The sequence below is a fragment of the Homalodisca vitripennis genome, chromosome X, assembly GCF_021130785.1.
Source record: "Homalodisca vitripennis isolate AUS2020 chromosome X, UT_GWSS_2.1, whole genome shotgun sequence".
NCBI classification, from domain to species: domain Eukaryota; kingdom Metazoa; phylum Arthropoda; class Insecta; order Hemiptera; family Cicadellidae; genus Homalodisca; species Homalodisca vitripennis.
In genome coordinates this window covers 72114716-72136270 of record NC_060215.1, presented here as the reverse complement: position 1 = coordinate 72136270, position 21555 = coordinate 72114716, and the positions used below count along the sequence as shown (strand labels likewise).

At 32.8% G+C, this 21555-nt stretch overlaps 1 protein-coding gene across 3 annotated transcripts in view; it reads right to left on the bottom strand.

The window, feature by feature from the left end:
* The window catches only part of LOC124369187 (TBC1 domain family member 7), a 31580-nt gene extending 12494 nt beyond the window's left edge, over nt 1-19086 (bottom strand). Inside the window, exons 1-4 of one of the 3 annotated variants that reach the window (XM_046827002.1) lie at nt 18689-18826; nt 14051-14161; nt 11568-11752; nt 7075-7265 (exon numbers count right to left, since the gene is read on the bottom strand). In XM_046827002.1, coding sequence (XP_046682958.1) covers nt 7075-7265; nt 11568-11752; nt 14051-14147 — 473 coding nt within the window. In that variant the 5' untranslated portion in view covers nt 14148-14161; nt 18689-18826. Of the gene's footprint in view, nt 1-7074; nt 7266-11567; nt 11753-14050; nt 14162-18688 lie in introns of all 3 variants that reach the window. The other 2 variants (XM_046827003.1, XM_046827001.1) reach the window with 2 other exon arrangements.
* Between the last annotated feature and the right edge of the window lie 2469 nt (nt 19087-21555).

Here is a 21555-nt window from a genome sequence, read left to right as displayed (position 1 = left end):
TTAAATTATTCACTTTTTATATGATTTTAATGCAGAGTTAAGCACAACAAAATTGATATTTTGCGCTGTGGTAAAGCAATTTTTATATTAAACATTTCTCTAGAACATCGTCTAGTAACAATGCAGGTGTCCCTTATTCATGGAAACGTTAATAAGTGAAAGTTATTTTTTTTAACTCTGACGAGTGCACTAAAGGATAGTTGAATATGTGAATTAGCCATTTGGTCCAGTATGAGGGAGCATGACAATGCCCATATGGATGTCCAGGAGCGGCACATTATTAACCGCAAATGTCGAGATTCTGGAGTTCACGGGCAATTCGGTAGGTCTAGTCTACTGCGGGAGATGACTGTTGGAGTTGGTGGGGTTTGTTCCCTTACCTCAGAGGTTCTTGCTAGCCTCAACAAAGGTGTGCCAACCCCTGCCTACTTTGACTGGAGAGGCTGGTTTAGAGCTGGCCTCCCCTTCTTCCGGGGAGACATGACTTTGAGATTTAGTGCCCTAATTCTTCCTCATGGATCTCGATTGGAGGCGGCTCGTACTCCCTAACCTTACCCATCCTGAATATCCTGTGACTCTGGAAGCAGCGCTAAGGTTCTTATAGGACTAAGTGCAATTTATAAGCTACTAATGAGAAATAATGTTTTTAGTGACAAATGACATCTACCAAGAGACTTTGTGGCAGTAGAAGTTGTCACACAACAAGGGAAAAAAGAGGTAATTGTTCCCTCATCATACTTCCCGTCAACAACTTGCCCACCAATATAAGTGTTAAGACTTTGAAGTATTGTAAAAGAAGAGTGGGCTACATCCTCAATTGTGATTACACTTACGTAATGGGGCAGCTCCTATACAAACAAGAGAGGTAAGGAACTGGCTGAGTGTGTTTTTAAGCACAACCTTGAATTAGCTAATAAAGAGTCAGAACTAACTTTCATAACAAAGGTAAGGCAAGAGGTATTCAATATTATCTCACCAAAGGCCTAAAAGATATAAACTTAACCAGGTGGCATCTCACAGAAGGCCTCATTTTCAGATCATCTGTTTGTTAGGTTCAACTTGGAGGTGGTGGTACAGACAAATGTGAAATATAAGGAGTTAATTATATGTTTCTAAATCAACTAACTGGGGGATATACAGGTAGTCCCTAGCAAAAGATTAACTACAAATAGATCCCTATCAGAAAAATGAAATGGAACTTGAAAAGTCAGCTCAAATGGTGGAATATGCCATTATACAGGCACATGAAAAAAGGCCCTCTTAAAACTATAGGCTTATGAAAGACATGCCTTGGTAGACAAAGAGGCATGAAATATAAAAATAATGAAATGAGAAAACTCTTCAAAGAAGCAAAAAGGAAAGGCAAATGATATCTGTATCATAATGCTCTAAATGAATATAACAAAGAAATAAGAAGGAGCTGGATAAACAAGTTTAAAAACAAAAACTGTTTACCAGAGGTTGTTAAACTTTTAAAAACTCATCAAATTACTCTGACTCATCTGGGTCATTGATAAAGGCAAACGGTAGCCTGACTAAGAGTAGGAAGGAGATTTGAGAGATGCTGCTAAACATGCACTTCCCAGGCAGTTTTTCATCTGGAAATGAGAAATTTTATTATCTGGCGGTGGGTGGGTCTGATGGGGAGGTTGTACTGAGGACAGTACTCAAGAAAAATCTTTACAATAGAAAGTGTTTAATGAGCTATCATTTCCTTTATACCCTTTCAATCATTGAGGGTGGACAGAATCTTTCTGGCCCTATTATATGAAGGCTTAGCTATTATAAATAATCCAATAACCCTCTGCAGGAGCAGCTATGCTTTTGGCTATATTTCGGCTGATCTGCCTAATCTCCTTCACTATGAAAACCACAGAGAAAATTATAAATAGACATTAAAGGGATAAAACCTTGTTGGTATGCCCACTCGGTCTATTTCAACATGCATATGTCGAAGGTAAGTCAACAACTATAGCTCTCCACAGTTTAGTGGATGTGATGGAAAACACCTTCAAGAAAAAGAAAGCTCTAGTTAGTGTCTTTAGGGAAATTGAAGGAGATTTTGATAGAGTACGTACAGATTCATGGCTTAACAACACTGAAAAGGATAGGAGTTCATTCATGTGCTGTCAAGTGGATTGAAGCCCTCTTAAAAAGGTGTCAAGTAATAGCAAAGCTTGGAGAGGAATCTGCCAGAATTAAGACCCAAAAAGGGAACCCTCAGGGAGAGTTACTGTCTCCCCTTCAATGGGGAGTAGGTTTATAATCACAGGAAGAAATAAAGGTGGTTTAGAGTGCCTCACTCAAGAAGCCCTTAACTTTATAAGCAATTGGTGACATGGAGAGGGTTTGAGGATTAACCCATCAAAACATGTATAATACCTTCACCAGAAAAAGGAACTTTGAACTAGCTCAACCTGTTCTGAAAGTTACTATATAATGTACCCAATTATGGTAATCCCAATATGGTTTAGTATCAAGGGGAATTTGGATATACATGGGGACTACAACCCAAGATGATAATATTATATATTATATAGGATCTATGAAACCATAATAAAACCAATGATCACATACCATTGATTATTCCATGTGATATATTATATTACTGTATTATCTGGTATATATGATAAATAAAATTTAAATTTAAAACACCAACAAACCACTGTTTAAAATCTAAAACTGTAATAATTATTCTTTGTCTAGAAAATTGAATTTTCAAAGAATAAAACAAGCTCATATTTAATTTCTATTAGCCTTCTATTTTAGGATATGAGGGTTTTTATATCCAGAAAGTAGATTATGTTTCACTCTGTAGCCGCTAGGGCCGGGACTATCGCAATAATTTTGATGTCAGGGCGTTTCTCCATTCAGTGGCTAACCAGCCTTGCTAGTGAAAGGTTACTGTCGTTCCTTGTTTTACAATAGCATTTTAAAATGTGTGACGCAATTGAAAATCCTGCAAGTCTGGTGCGTTTGGTAATACGGTTTTGTTGGCTAAGCACAATCGAAATTTATTATTGAATTCTGTGATTAGGTTACAAATGACCGATCTAATGCGCATGATGACAAACAAAGTAGACGGCCAAGCATTGTGACCGATGAAATTGTCTCTAAAGGAGATTAAAGAAGACTACCGACTCTCACTTAGTTTTAACTCTTACTTGCTATTAAATACAAGCAAGTAATTCATGTTAGTTTTTTAACGTAAATAAGTGTAATTCAATACCAGTTTCCAAGTGAAGGATTTAATTTGGTGTATTTCTCAGAAATCTAAATAATTTCTTAATAAAAGTTAAGGTTAATATGTTTGTGTTTGTAGTTGGTTCTAAGACCCTCACCATGACGACAGTTGCTTTTAATGTTTAGAGCACTTTGGTTGAGGTACTCCAAATTCCAGGAGTCAAGTTGATAGGATCAGATTTCAGACACTGGACTAAGCAGAAGGTGAAATGAAGTTGAAGTCAACACTCATTTAGTCAACCTTTTCCAACATATCTACCTTATGTGTAGAAAACTCGGTTGCTCTGCTGAGCTTTGGGATCATGTCTAAACACAGTAGTGCATTCAATTGTGCACCTAAGAGACAATGAGAACACCTCTTCATCTACATTACACTTGACTTTGTAGTCTAGGTGTCTCAGATGTTGAAATGATGCAGAGTTTGATCTTCATTGTCGACTTTCTTTGGATTTTTTTCTGATGGGCACAGACTCAATATATCAAAAGTCAAGTCTATGACAGCGTTGTCAGACGCTCAATTAAACATTTGTATAGAAATAAATGTTAGTTTTATCAAAGAGTTTAATAAAAGAGATATAAATTTATAATGCAAACAAAATAATTATATTTTGTATACTGAACATATTGTGTAATACATTTTAATAATTTAACATAATTAATAACATAAATGTAATAATTAACATTTTAGTGAAAATTTCACCAAAGAAATCAAAAAGCAAAGATCAAGATATTTTGCTAGATGAAATGTTTACATTCTCCTAAAGTCTTAAATGTTCACGAAAATAAATTGAGGTTACCAGTCAAAAGCGCAGAATTTAAATTCATTCACCATTTGCTTAAAACACGAATATTAATCAAGAATCAAGAATCAAGAATTTTATTGCCATTGACAATTTACATTGAATAGGCAAAGTCAACCTAGTTTGTAGTTATATAAATATTGCAAGAATAATAACGAGAAAGTACAGAATGAGAATCATTATAAATATAACTATTACGAAACAGTTAACCTAGACATCCCTTTGATAGTTTATAGATATATATAAAAAAGAGAGAAAAAAGAAAGAAAAAAAAATTATTATAATAGTAACAATAAAATATAAAATTCAATCTTAGGCACAGTAAATTAAGTTATTTAGTTAAAATTGAACATCTATGTTACAATTTAAAAATTCATTTATACTATAAAATGGGTTTTGAAGAAGCCAATTGTATATTTTATGTTTAAAAGGTCTAAAACTAACAGACTTTGCACCATCAGGCAGCCTATTGAAAAAATTAATACAATTTAGCTTGAAAGAGGTGCCAGTTTTAGCCAGTCTATGAGGAAGTATATTGAGTTTATTCTCCCCTCTAGTGTTATAATGATGAATATTATTCCTAATTGGAAAATTCTGTAGGTTTGATTTAGTGTATAATAGTACTTGAAAAATATACAAATTGACAACTGTGGGAATCTTAAGTTCAATGAAAAGTGGCTTACAGTGATCTAGTGAACCAACTCCTGCAATATTACGAACTACCTTTTTCTGTAATAAAAGAATATTATTTATATGGGGAGAATGGCCCCAAGCTAGTATACCATATAGTATATGTGATTGAAACAGACCGAAATATGACATTCTTAAATATTCTAAGCTTACAAAGTTTTTCAATTTCCATAGTAGATAATTAACTCTTGATATTTTTTTACAAACTGTTTCGATATGCAGGGACCATTGTAACTTAGAATCTATATAAAATCCCAGAAGCTTAACAGATTCCAGATTAATTTCTTGTTTAAGGCTTAAAGTTAGGTATTGTGTTTTTTTCAGGATTAGAAGATAATTTATTAGAAGAAAACCAGGAAAGAGCCTGCTCTTCTGCTAGTTCAGTAATCTGTTTTAAGTAATTAAGATCGTTGTGACGGGCCACTAAAGCGGTGTCATCAGCATAAATAATGGAATGAACATTTAAATTTTGAGGTAGATCATTTATATATACTAGAAAAAAGAAAGGTCCGAGAACTGAGCCTTGAGGCACGCCTTTCTCGACAGGCTTTACAGTTGAACATTTATTTTTTATTGAAACAAATTGACTCCTACTGAATAGATAAGATTGAATTATTTTTAAGGAGTTATCCTCGATGCCATAAAATTTGAGTTTATTTAGCAGAATATTAAATGGAACGCTATCAAACGCTTTAGTAAGGTCACATAAAACTATAGAAACTGACTCTTTTTTTTCAAAAGCGTCCAAAGATAAATCAATTAAATTAAGTACTGCAGAGGTGGTAGATTTACCCTGCCGAAAACCATGTTGATTTGTGGAAAGTAAATTATTTGATTCAAAAAAATAACTAAGCTGGTTGTACATTAGTGATTCAAATATTTTTGAAAATATAGGAATAATTGAAATAGGTCTGTAATTTTGGGGCAAGTTTTTATCTCCTTTTTTGTAAACTGGGGTTATTTTTGAAATTTTGAGTGAGGGTGCAAAATATCCCTCACCCAGGCATTTGTTGAAAACAAAAGCAAGTGGTTCACTAATCAGATGAATTGTTTGTTTAATGATAGAATTAGAAAGCCAATAATAATCTGTTGATTTTGAATTTGAGAATTTTGAAACCACTTTTATTACATCAGATGAAGATATTTCTGACCAAGTGAACGACAGTTGATTTCCTGCCGTATTTCCCAATAGTTGTTCTGGATTGTTGTGGCTTTGATCTATTCTGTTAGATAACTGATTAATAGAGTCCAGAAAAAAAGTATTTAATTCATCTGGATCAAGATTGACCTCACTACTATGGGTTGGAGAATATTCATTGCTGATCACCTTCCACGCTGCCTTGCAGGGGTTAGTGGAATTTCCAATATACTCCTCAACTGCTAATCTTTTTGCTTGCTCCAATTCTTTATGGTAAATTCTTTTTTGCTGTAAGTAAATGTTATAGGCAGTCTGATAGTGCTCAGACCCCCGCTTAAGTGAATTTTTGTAAATTGTATAGAGAGTTAACATTTTAGTTTTTGTTTCTCTCAAGGCAGGAGTATACCAATCTACCAGTTTAGACCCTTTAGAGCTAGTCAATTGTAATCAATATTACAATTATATTGATTACAACCCTCCTGATTACTTATTTGTTTCCCATTAGGTTAAAATTTGTAATTAATATAACTTAACGAATAATTTAATGAAGAAAACAAAATTAAATTTTGTTATTACAATAAATTGTATTAGTAGCCATTTTTTTGTACATACTTTAATACAAGTAATAATATGTAACATGATCAATAACTATTGCTTTTGCTGTACAGTAATATATTAAAAAAATAGAATTAATACAATGATCTCACATTAGTTTCTTGATAATCGCCTTGTAACCAGATTTGAGGTATCGTCAGATTTCTAGGACCCATATCCCTTCCCATCACTCAAACTCTTTTAATCATATGTGGCCAATTATTATTCCTATTCTAAAAATGAATAGTTAGGCCTATTTAGAATGCAATTCAATGTACAAATAATGTCTATTCAATGAATAATGACTTGCACTCAATTCAATCTAAAACCACTAAACCAGAAAAGAAGTAGGTCTATTTATATATGTACCTTTTAAAACTTATTTTGTTAAACGAGCAAATACATACATTTTTCCATGTTGGAGCCAGCCTAAACTCCTCTCTAAAATAAACATAAGCAATTTCAAGCAATAAAATAAGCGATCAATTGTATATTTTGAAGTACTTTCAGTATTAATTAATTACATTTTGTGCAATGTTAATTTTGATCTGATGTCATAGTAACTTGCAGGGAACTATGAGATTATTTTATGGAGTTATGAGTTCTTACTTATACAGAAGTGAATCTTCCTTCTTCAGTACAGTTTTAGTAGTCTCTATCAGTTGTGGAATAGAAGAACACCAGGTTTTAACATATTCAAACAATCCTTTAGCTATCCAGTAAACATCAACATCATCTTCAAATGTTCCAACCAAAGTGCGTGTTATTGCAAGTAGATTTTGATGAAACTCCAACTTTAGCTGTAAAATGGTCCGATTTTGGTAAAATGCATATAATCATAAAAACAGGAATCTGATTTTCAATGACAATACACACTTATAATATAATAATAAAGACAAGGGCTTCCCAGAATCTATCTCAAGTTCTATATAAGTATTTAAAGTATTGAAAACTCTTAAAGTAAGTGGAAAAATAAGCCCTTATCAATCAAAATTATTTTTGTTAATTTAAACTTTTTGAGTAATCTGTAATTTATTTCTCACATTATTTTAGGCAATTATTTCTTAGGATTTGAAAATGGCATACAATAATTAATTGGAATGACCTTTGAAGGGTCTGGTCTTCTTCAAAGTACCTTCCAGAGGCTCACTATATCCAACACAGCTAATAAAGCTTTCCATAAGGTCATATTCATACTAGTGATCGTGGTGTTTCTTTTACAGATGTCTTTTTACTTAGTACACTTATTGTTAGTAGGTTTACTATGGAGTGATGGTGAAAAACAGTTTATATTGGCAGGGCCATTTTTGATGTTTTACAAGTTACATTTAAAAAAATTAATAAAATAGGACTTTCATATTTACCCTGATATATTTTTAACTTCTAGTTCTTTATAATTTTGCATACCACAAGGTTTTGGACAATTTCAGATAGCCTTATCGTGGTTAGAAACAAAAATTACAGTTAACAGTTAAATTAAAATTTCAATTCCTTGATGTCATCTTTCTTAAAAATCTTTACACACAATTTATAATATAACAAAATGTTATTCAAATATGTACTGAATCTACAAGAAACAGAAAAAAAACATTTATTTAGTTATAACAATATGCATTATTGAAAATACATATTTAAGTAATAGAGCAAAATCAAAATGTTGCTGCTTTAAGTGAGGCTCCCACTCAACCCTACTGTTCACTGAACCTATTGGCCAATAGCACCCAACCAGTAGTACTCTTGAAAAATGAAGATTCTAAAACAGCCCTCAGGCCTAAGCTTGCAATATTTGAGAAAATGAGCCTCACTGAAAAGCTGAGTATTATAGTATATCACACAGTACAGGTAATGTTATTTTCACACTGTGTATGACATTAGCAATGGGTTTTTTTAAACAAATCTTAATTGTTAAAAATGATTGTGATCTCTATGTATCTAATTATTGGATCACATATTCTAAAATAGGGACTCACAAAAGGATTTCTTATGATGAAGGTAAATCCCACTACTCTACTATGGCTATTTTCCCCTGATATACCATGACCACTCAGAACTCCATAGAAGTCTACCACAGTACGACAAGCTGAACAAGTTTTGGTCATTTTTGTACGTCTAAACCACCCTAAGAAACTTCCACAGGATCCATGAAATAAATCTCCTCTGCACAGCCTCAATTGTTATACATGTGTAAATTCTCTCACTATTAACTTCTCTCACTGTTCCAAACAACAGTGGTACCAGTAAGAAGAATACACCTTTTAACATATAGTTTTTATTTCTACTATATAAATTTTGGATTAGAATCCATCTTCAAGTACTGTAGGTTAAGATAAATAAAATATATTGAGGCTACATTACTAACAGTGGTACGTTCAAAACGTCTTCAGACCAGGGATCCTGTAAATTGGAGCCACAAGGAATTTCTGAACTGGCAACAAAACTCTCAGAATACAAACCACTACCAAATTGTATTCTAAGTGTATTTTCTGAAAGGCAGGATTTGACTCAACACATAATATTAAGTGAAACTCCTAAAGCCGATAGTATCCTCAAAAACAGATAATGATATTATGAAGAAAGAATTAGTTGGTCTCAAGAAAAGGATACAGTTTACACTAGTAATTCATTTTAATATTAATTTTGAAATTAGAACTTTTAACAATGGGATACGGAGAACGAACTAATATATCTCTATCTTTTATTTCTTGATTATGGCATTCTTTAAAAGTTAGATAGTATAAGTAACTACAGGAATCACAAAGAAATTGTATAATAGTAAAAACTATTTGCAATATTTTAAAATCATTAAAAATCACAAATATGAATATATATCACAAATATATCAACAAAAAATTTAAATTATATATATATATATATATATATAATTTAAATTTTATATATATATATATATATATATCAGTGAAAAATTTAAATAAACTTTAAATGCGTATTAGTGGTGCATTTATAATTTATGATATTGTGAATAATACATACCGCTCAAAAGTAAACTTTTTGTAAAATGAACATAATATGAATTTTGTGCAAATGTTTTGACAATGATGAAATTCACCAAAAGCATATCATAACGAATTGGTAAATGATGCTACAATGCAATAACAATATAAAACAGGAAATAACATTGTACCGAGAAAGACAATGAAGGCAGTGGTACTAACATAGGGTTTAGAATAAAGACACTCAAATTTGTAATGAAATTTTAAAATAGCATACTATATATCAATTTTCTAATTCATGCTGCCATGGCAACTGATTCCGTTTTTTCCAAAAGTACATTATTCTGATTTGTAAAATGAAAGTATGCTTAAAAACATTCTTTCTGAGACTATTGATGTATAATATAGTTCAATATATGAGTAACTATGTTAAATATTTGTTAGGAAAAACCTTATTGAAAATACTAGCTATGACCATACTTATTACTACATGATCACTTTCTTCAAGAAACACAAGTAATAATTAGAATTGTTTTTTTTTTCAATGTTGATACATACTTAGAAACACAGCTTTTCTAAGTAGAAACACATGGTGTTCTAATTATTAAAATCCCTTAAAATTAAGATTATTAAATCCCTGCTTAATTAATTAAGCAGTCTATGACACACCCAAGACTCTTGATGTCATATTGGTATGTGGATTCTTCTTTAATGTGATAGCCAAGTAAATTATCTAGCATGACCAAAGAAGAATATTTACAGATCGATGAACTTGTTGCCAACCTCAAATCCATTCAGCCTTTAGCTATGTTAGTATTTCAAAACTGTTATCATTAGTAAATGTGTATATACAATACACCCCAAAAGAGGATGTTCAGAATACCATACACTAGTGGATCATTTTGTTTAGTTTTCAGGCATTTTCACTTTGCATCATTAAATCGAGATGAGACTTGTTGATGATAAGGGAATCATTCCATATGTCAACATGAGCGATTACTGCTATATATAAATCAAATTTCAAAGCACATCAGCACAATCAAAACAGTAGGAAAATGACAGAAGGGCTAAAAATTTAACTATCTGTTGTTTGTTGTATTGTTCTATTACTATAAACACAGATTTGTTTGATAATTATCTAGATTTAGTGATCAACATCTAGGCTATTTACAATGAGTTATATTTTACAATATTTACTTAAAACTGTCACCAATATTAGGGATTTTCCTAATTAAATTAAAATACCACAGCTTTACTTTCTTGTCTATATTTATAATATATTTTCCCATCTATTTATTATTCTGTCAAGTATAAATAGCAGTTTTATACTATTTTTTATTTTATTTTGCTGTGAATTCATTTAAATAAATGTGTATAAGTTATCTGTAATTAAGATACCTAATTCCGAGAAAAAGGGCTAACCTTAAAAATTCATTATGGCAGAACTAACACACAAGAACCAATGGACTAGATATGTCAAGAAAATGGAATTTGAAGCTATTTGAAAATTTAAGATATTAAGATAAAAAAACTGATCTTAGAAAAAGAAAATGAAATGAAATTTTGTTTTGATGTAATAATTTAAAGTCAGATTTCCTGCGCTGAGCACCTGTAAAAGGTATATACTAACAAAATTATCTATGACATAAACATGTAACTTGAGGTATAGATGCTTGAAATATGATATTCAGGTTCATGGTCATGACTGCTGTCATCATACTGCTCAGGAATTTCTGCACTAAACAAGCCCAAACTTCCAAATTGCATTGGCAATGGTGAATAAAAAAAATTAATCAATTGATATATTGAGTTATTTAATTTTGGGTATGTATAACAAATGGAAAGTTGATCTATATACATATTATATATTTATTAGATATTTACTATTTACTGAAAGATGTGAACATGAAACTGACTATGCTCAAAGGTAAGATTATACATAATGCTATGACAGCACAAAACGCCCAATCAGTTCTAGCTAGCAACTGATGCAATGATGAAAAGAGGGCAAAAATGCAAGTAAACATCTATGGCTACAGTCTAAGTGTAAACATATGAGCCATATTGAAAAATTGGAAGTATAAACATTTACAATATAAAATTTGAACTAATTGTACTGTGATTATTCTACAAAAAACTAGATTAATTTACCTGTTCATTTCTGTCAAATGCCAAATTATATTTTTCTAAAAGCCACATTTCCAAAAACTTTTGTTCTTTAGGAGAGTCATGTGTAACATATTTCATAGCTTTCAAACATTCCAGGAGATCAAGGTATTGACTTTTCCTTTCTTCCATGATGAATTCATGACATTTCTTTTGAGATGGTATAACGCCTGTAAATCAATAATATTTTTTGATCTGAGTATAATGTGTTTAAGCCAGAAAAACAATTTTAATTGTCTAATAGTAACTTTCTAAGTACACAATCTTTTTCTTCAAGTTTAGATTTAAGTATGAGAGGCGTTTATATTAATATTACAGGGTTAGTGTAACTGATAAATGAAATGGCTATATCTGTTACACTGGTATATTTTAAGAGTTTTAAAAGTCAACTTGCCAGTTTGATGTCAGGCTTAGCTGCAAATAAGTTATAAGATAACAACCATTAATCATGAAAATAGACTATTTGTCTACTGTGTACAGCTCAAATGTACTCAAATTGTATAGTCCTAAGCTTGTAATATACTCATAATACATTATATAGCTTATCCTATTTTGCTACTTTTATTGAAGGCGTTGAGTATTTGTATATTATTCAACTACCAGAACATCAAATTTACAAATTTAAAATGTAGACAGTGATTCAGTGAAATTAATCTAATTTAACTTGAAAGTATTATAACTTGATTAACACTTTATACAATTAGATGGATTCCCATTAGCATCATGGAATTAGCCCTAACAGCCTACTTTGCACTCTATACATCAAATTTGAGGTATGGGCTGGTTGTTTAGGGTGATGCCTGCACTCTGAACTTAAACAGAATTATTACTCTTCAAAAAAAAGTCATTAGGACACTACCTAGGATCCAACCACTGGACAGCTGGTGGGATACCTACAAGATGCTTAAAATCTTGACAGCAGTTGGTCTTTATATCCGTAAGGTGGTTTTGTATCTCAACCAAGAGCACCAATAAGATTTTACAACATACATATCCACAAGACCAGGAATCCATCAATGTACTTCCTTCTAATACATCAACTCACACTATATGAAAAATAACCAACATATATATGGGAAAGAAAATACACAACTGCTTCCCCCCGGACTTGAGATCTAAGACTGGATTAGGACTAAACACAGCACTGAATTTCTTGCTTGCTGACCATCCTTTTTACACGATTGATGAATTCCTACAGAGGACAATGTAAATGTACCAGATTCATTTTACAATTTGTACTTTGTAAATTATAAAGTTTGTTTTTATGATCTTTTGATTGCAGATGTATTATTAATGAATAAGTTAATAAAGATGACTTGACTTTTTAACATGGTGAAATCATAAGCTTGGTTTGTCTTCATTTACACAGCCAAATTGTTCACTATTTAATATTATATGTTAATAGTTACAAACATATGTACTTAGACTTTTAAGAAATTCACATTGATTGTACTGTAGTTTCTTTTATTATTTCTTCTGGCATGAGTTTCAGGTGATACAAATCAGATGTTGTGATCCACCTAACTTGGATTTCCATTAGTTTCTCAGATGTCACTTGCTTTTGAGTGGGAGATTACAGTCAGTGCATTTACTTATACTGAAAATACACATTGAAACCAACTCACCTAATAGTAGTATCACTGACCTTATTATATTGAGACTCCAAACTATCCCATCTTACATATTATTGTATTATACTACAATTAGGTTAAATCAATAAAAGAAGACATCTACTTTCATGGATCACCCAGCTCGTTGTCCTGGTTTGTACCTTCAATTTTGATTGTTAAAAAGTATGTATATATGCAAACCTCATACAATACAGTATATATCATTGCTTCCCAATTTCTATTCCCTAGTTTAGGAATTATATCAATATTTATATTTATATTATATAAATATTTATACGTATGTAATAAGCATCATATCTCTCATAAGTACAAAATGGACTTGCTGCTCCCATGATGGTTTTCTCAGCCCTAAACAATTTGTATATGGTGCATTGTTTTGTAATTCCATTTGCAATGGTCATGGATTTGCTCGTGTGTTCTCTCAGATTGTAGACATGGAGGGAATGGCTTGTAGAGTCATGTTATTGTACTGACCCTGAGTAAAGTGCCACAGCAACTATAAATATTTATTGCCATAATGTCAATGGAACTCAATAGTTACCCCAAAAATCATATTTGGAAGTGCTAATCTCATCCGTAGCCAGAATACCATTTACTCCATGAATTTAGACATTTTACATTTTAAGAAAGCAAAATAACTTAGGTTAATGTCAAATTGTGTGTGTCAACACTCAAAAAGACATTGGAATTATAGGAATGAGCTGCTATCACTAAACACATCAATTGAAAGCAGACATGCTGGCCAGATTACCCATGGTTTTGATACATAAATAAGTGTAAAGTGTACATCTTATTTGCAGCTTTAATGGTTATTTGAGCATCGCTGCTATCACTAACCTCTTGCATGTGACAAGTCATTTGTTATTTGGTTGTTGTTATCTTGAGGGTTGTTTTTCAGTGCGGGGTCACTGCTTACACTGTTGGCCGAAGGCATTTGGTGTCAAACTCCTGGAATATTCATATCATGTAACAGATGCATAGTTCAGAACGTCTGATCATGAATGCATCTTATGGTGCTACTCCTACACTGCTGGTGATGAATGGAAAAACATCCTTTGAGATGGTACCTATCAGTTAACAGATGATATTCCCGAAGGTCTGGTCAAGACTTCCTGTAGTTAGCAGTGCAGACTGCAGCACCGGTAATTAGCAACCACTGATTCACTATAAAATTATAATTTACTGTGGATGGTTCTTCTAGTGTTGTTACCAATTATTTAAAAATGTTTATATTATTTCTAAACCTAATTCTGTCTTATGTTGATTTTCATCCAGAAGGTGTTGGGCAAAATATCTTTGTTTACTTAAGTTTACTATGGGGGAATGTACTTTTTATCTTCATTTGAATAAACAACAGGTTTTTCCTATGTCATTTTTTGGACAGTCAGTGCGTTTTTTTAAGTACAGCCTTATTCAGAAGTAGACTATTTTATATATGTGTAAGATAGAATACGGCTTAGAAATAATACATTGTTGTATAAAGGCAGTTTATTATCAACATTGGAGGAATATGAAATCCATGCAGCATTTAAGTTACGAAGATAATAATCTGTTGAACATAAAATTACGATTTGAATCAAATATCTTTAATACTGTTACGAACAATGCAAAGTACATACACCTGAACAGAACTTTTGGCTGGTGTGTTAACATCGCACAGGTCAGAACCAACAATAGGGGTTACTTATCTCCTGTTGTCCACCTGCAGCTACTGTGCCGTAGCTTACATGTAATAATAAGCACATTGTGTTTTGTATTTTTAGGCTTCATGACAAAGCCATTCTCCAATGGTGAAGGAATAATAAATAATAAGCCTTGGAAACATATAAACTTAAGACACACTACAAATAAATTAGATTGTTTGATGGCATCACCGCCCTAGGCAGTCTAGTAGTTTGCCAGTTCAAGCAGGACCGGCCCCCAGTAAACTAGCAAAACCTGTTCAATTAGATCTGTGTTAAAAATTTTATTATTTTAAATAGTGGTTTACAAATTTATATTCCCATGATAATGACTTAAGAGCTCCATAATCAGACCATTGCCTAATTTTTTGAACCGGTCGGTCAAGTTAAGATAGTTTAATTTAATGACATTTAAGAAATTATAATTCTAAAATTTCATACACAAATTCAGTACACTTTTAACTATCTTATACTTGTATAAAAATTTGTTGGTAATCGGATTACAAAACTCAGAGTTATGAGTTTTCAAAGTTTCAGTTAGGTTGAAAAGTGTGAAAAACCGACCATATTACATGGTTTAAGGTGTTGGAGATGACAAATAACAAATTTTTAATATTGGAAATGGAAATATCATTTTATATTTATGTACTGTGCTTCATCTTATCTATGTTTTTCAGTGCTATGCCCAATAGCTTATCTAAGTGTTCTGCGGTCAGTACAGCATCAATTACGTTCCCCATGTACATATCTCTCTGCTTCGTGGATAACCGTGGCATTTACTACTGAGTTACTGCGCATTCAACTCTAATATTGTCATTTAGCTTACGTCATTGAGCTATGAATGAGGATTACGTGAGCAGTTAAAATTACTAAAAATTGCACATTAATTGTTTTGTATTTTTAATTGATTATTGTGTTATATTTCAAGTGGGAGTGATTGAAAGTCGTTGAGTGATTGTGTGTTGTTTTATATCAGGAAACTGATATCTGGATGTGATTGAAAGTTACAAAGTAGTTTGTAAGTAATTTATTTGCATATCTGAAATTAAGAAATAATGGTTCAAGGCCCGTTTTGCTCATTTATTAAATTAATGACAGCTATGACTTTGTTTTTAAGTTGTTAATTACGTTTGTAGAAATCTACGGAATATTTGCTTGTGTAATTTGTTTGCTCTTTTTAACCACACCAGCACAAATTACGAGATTCATGTTGCAACCTATAATAATCAACCTCCTGAATAAAACAATATAGAGTTTAAGGGGGTGAAAATGACAAGTAACAAAGTTGTAAGACATTAAAAGTGGAAGTACATCTCTTCAAAGATTGTAGGAAGTTATGGTTAGATGAATATAGAATATTTATTTGCTCAGTCAAGTTGTTCCTTAGCTTGCAGTAATGGCTGGAGGCATTCATGATCAGACTCCCTAGAATTTGATCTTTTAGTGGTAGGTACTATCTCAAGGGATGTTTTTCGTTTGTTGTCGTCAGTGCGGAGCCCATCAGCGACAATAGTCTAAATGGTGCTACTGCAGCCCGCACTGATGGCATAAAGCACTCATGTGAGCCCGAAATGAACTTGTATTCTCAGAAGGTCAAAAACAATATCATCGTTCTCTTGAGCTAAAAACCCCCGGAATGTATTATTATTGTTAGTTCATGTATTCAAAGATGATGTATTAGTTGATGTCAATAATGACCAATATGACGTTGATTCAAGGTCACAAGATCATGACACAAATGCGCATATATAGAACAAGGTAATATTGTTTGTTCCATGTAAGGAAAACAGTTCCACAAGTATCATTATCAAATCATCATTGTTATTTCCACCCCTTTAAACCTTATATTGATTTGTCCATGAGGACGACTGCAATTAGTTCATAACATAAAACTCGTAACATTAATTTGATTTTTACCTCCCACTCAGTACTAGGCCTAAATCCTAAAACACTTATCAGTATTGTAGGCTATATGTATAAGTTATGTTACCTAGTTATAGAATTAAAATGCGCAAACTGACTAGAACTGTTTGGATTTATTGACCTCTAGGTACTGGGCTAAAAATGATCAACTAAACATTTCTGTCGTCTACTCAATAAGCTATGAGCTGCACAGCTACTATTCCACATCTCCACAGGGTTGGCAACCTAGTCACTTCATTATATAACAACAGCCAGCATATAAATAAATATTTGTTGTTGGTGAACTACAGAGTTACTTCATAAATTGTCATCGACATATTTATGATTTCTTATTATATTTTTAATGTCATATCGGGTTGTCAAATAGGTAATTATCATATTAACCGCCGGGGCGGAAAAATACGAGTTTTGCGTTCTTAACTTATTGGAATCGTCCTATATAAAAAAAAGTATATAAGGTTTGATGGGGTGGAAATGAGAAATAACGAAGTTCTAGAAAATAAAAAATTAAATAACTTTCCAGTAATATCTCCATGTTCTACATCCACGTCTAGCGTCACGTGACCTTTTGTGGCCAATGATTGAACCTCGTGATGACGTCATCGGTTGCGCCGCCATCTTTGCAAACGTAAATGAGAAATTACAGAAATGAGCAGAATTTTGATCAAAATTAATAATGTTTTTCTTAATTTCGAGAAAAAAATTAATTACGAGTGCCTCCGGCCATCAGCGCGGGCTTCGGCAGCACCTTCGGTGCTGCCCCGCGCTGATGTCAATAAAAGAAAAACATCCCTCGAGATAGTACCTATCAGTAAAATATAAAATTCTAGAGGGGCTGATCAAAAATATAAATTGAAATGTAATGCAAAGGCAATTATGTAAAGTTTAAAAACTAAATAAATCATGAAAAACTCAAATATATAGATGGATATTAACAGAGAACACTTACCATTAGTGTGTTGGCGGATATAGCTAAACAGCAGCAACAAAAAAGTGGTCTATTACAACGAAACGACACAGTCTCCCGGTTTAAAAACACCACTCGACCGCACGACGAACAAATACACTCATTTTTAAAAATGCCCTGTTCTATTAAAAAAGAGATAATTTCGTTTCGGTTAAAACGTAAGCTCTTTACGTGCCCTACGAAACACTCCGACACACACAATTCACTAGGGTTGGTTGAACTAGTGGATGGTTGATTCATCATTGTAAACTCACTCACTCAATCCGACCTACTGAACACGATATCTTGTGTAGAACTGACCTATGCCCCGGACAACTCAGATAACAGGTATGCTATCAGGCTGCTATCAGTCCCGGCCGCAGATAATATTCAAGTAAACAGATTATCCAGAGACACAGCACACAAACTGAACATTAAAACATTAGAAACTTTACCACTTATCAATATACCCCCTAAAATCATGTTATTTGTCATTTGCACCCCCTAGTACTATATATATTTTTTGTTCAGGAGGGTGAGCAGAATACGTTGGTAACGTCAAATTCGTGATTTGCCGCCCCCGGCGTTTAATCTTACTGGTACCGTCAAGTATTTAATTTTGCTGTACGATTATAGTATTTATTATACCTTGTTACATTATTGCTATATTTATATATTTTTGTTAATGAATTGATTCTTGATGTCAACCTGTATAGTTATTGTTGTATGACATTTTAAAACGCTAATTGCAGTTTGCCACAAAAATGTAAATAAACAAAAAATGCATCCAACAACTAGGCTATTTCATGGGATCTTATTTGCCCTTTCTGAGGATAGGGATGGGCTTATCAAACAAGCAACAAATGTATATCCTATCTTATGACACAAGTATATAGATTAAAAAACAAGTTCCATAGTACATACCTAGAATAAATTTCCACACACTACATCTATAAACCAATGGGACAGAAAATCTTGAGCAAAACTGTTTTATTTTGATCTTATCCCATGCTTTGTCTCTGAATAAAATTTCCAAAGACTTCTTTTCTTCAACACTTCTACAACCAACCCTTTCATAGTAAAAAGATCTGAAGTTTCTTTCATCACTCATTATTTGAACTGCCTGAGTTAATATAATAAATATAAATAAAATCAAAACATAATTCTGAAACAACGATGTGTATGTAATTCTGAAAAGACCTATGTTATCTAGAACAGAAAGCGTCTATCATAATTGTGATGTTTTGATCTGACCAAAGTCTACTCATAACACAACATTATAACAGTTATAACCTCCAAATACATACCGATATCTTAAATTTTTGCCACTGGCGGCTGTCTTGCAGAATTAGACCAATACCACTTAAAATACAAGGCCTGATACTACTTTTTTTTTGAAATATTTTCAGTAGTATAAGTGAAAAAATAAAGAGCTATAAAGAGTATAGTACAAAAGTAATGAAGCAGTCAAAATTTGAGAATTTATTATAGAACAGACTATTTTGTAGAATATCGTTTGTACATATACATTAAATACCTAATAATAGATATGACTGTAATTAAATATGTATTATTGAAGGTAATAACAAAAATAAAATATATATTATTCAAATTTTAGTAGTGATAGTAATATGTAGGTAGATATTCATTCCTATATTTAACGTTGCTATAAGCACTCCGTTCTGAACGCCATCGACCATAGTTAAAAATGACGAGAAATTTCGTACGCCAACCAAAAGATTATCCAACCTATTCGAAATACCAAACATTTGTCTCACCAAATTCCGATTTCGTCTTCATCAAGCTTCGGGTCAATGTCAGTAAAAGGCCAAACGGCCAAATAATTATATGTCCATTTACTGCTGACTTGCTGCATTTTCTTGTTATGATATTTTTATTTATATAAGTATGGCCTGTTTCCACTGCAATCAATACATTTCTCTGTTTTACAATTTTTCAATAATTACATTTGGTTACTGAAACAAGAACAAAAAAATCTAAATTTTACCTTAGTTCGCACAACACAACCGCATACATACACATGATAATAATAATAATAATATTCTTTATTGCAGGAAACAATTAACAATAATTGTATTGCAAGCGTCATATAGAAATAAAAGTCCTAATCTAATAACTAACACAATTAATTTTAATTCTGAGTAAAAAAATATTCGAGTAAATTTAAATAAAAATTACTTTTTGGGTATGTGCCACCTGCCGCCGTTTTCTCGATAGTGGCCAAATTTTCTTGGATATCAGAAGGGGAGTAGGAATTTTTTTAAATGTTAGTGAAGACTATCCCAGCGACCCATCGCAAACTCGTCAACTGAGTAAAATGCTTTGGACACTAAGAAGTGTTTTAATCGAGATTTAAATTGTTTGTGGTTATTGACGCGTTTGATCTCTTCAGGGAGCCTATTGATTAGCCTCACACCAACCTGAGATGGCAAGCGTTCAAAAACAGTAGTTCTGTGCTGTGCCATACGAAAGTTGTCCCGGCCTCTAGTTCTGTATTGGTGTACGTCGCTACCCCGAAGTGAGACGCACTTGAATCGGCAGTATAGCACGACGTCGAAAATGTAGAGGCTAGGCAAAGTGAGTAATCCAAGCTCCCCGAAGGCTAATTTACACGACTCTCTCTTGATTTAATTTGTAAATGATTCTGACAGCTTTCTTTTGCATTCTAAACACTCTATTAAATTTGTATCTAGAACAGCCACCCTACAATCTTAGACCGTAAGCTAAATGTGGATGTATTAGGCCAAAGTAAGCTGTCTTCAGAATATCCAATGAACAGAATTTTGCCAAATTGCGTAAGACATAAATGCCAGAAGCAACCTTTGAACAGACACTCTCAATGTGATCGTCCCATGTCAGCCCTCGATCAAGGTGCATCCCAAGAAACTTGGTGGATTCTTCTTCTTCTATTATGGTTTCATCCACCATCACAATTGGTCGGATTTCGTTTTCATGTTGCCGAAAACAGAAATTAATCACGCTTGTTTTATAACAATTTGTTTTCAAATTGATATTGAAAAAAATGATCAATGCATGAGTTGAGTTCTTCAAAGGCTTTGATTTCAAGATCTGGTTTGGTTTTTGATCTAATGCAGAGAGTCGTATCGTCAGCATACTGAATCATCTTTCCATTATGGATTGATGAACTCAATCTGTTGACGTAGACGAGAAAAAGGACAGGCCCTAGAATCGATCCTTGTGGGACTCCATAGGGCATTTTAACTTTTCCTGAGAGGGTATTCGCGATCTGCACACACTGCTCTCTATCATTTAGGTATGACGAGAGCCATTTGTGAGGCAAACCACGAACACCGCTTGACCATAACTGGTGCAACAGTATTTCATGATGCACACAGTCAAAGGCCTTTGAGAGGTCGAGAAATATGCTAAGCACATGTTCCCGCCTCTCCAAACCATCGACAACAGAATCAATGAGACTCGTGACAGCATCAATAGTCGATTTGTTTTTTCTAAATCCAAATTGTTCATTACAAATAACTTCAAAGCGATTGAAGAAATCTTCTAATCGTCGAAGGAAGGCTTTTTCGAAAATTTTGCTGAGGACGGGAAGAATGGAAATTGGACGATAGTTACTTGCGACATAAGGATCGTCCTTTTTAAAAATTGGAATGACTTTTGCTGTCTTCAAAGTGGACGGGAAAACGCCTTGGGCGAACGACAGGTTAATCAATTTTGTGAGTGGTACTGAAATGTGCTTAAAGCAGCGCTTAAGTAACCACACAGACATCCCATTGATGTCACCAGACTTT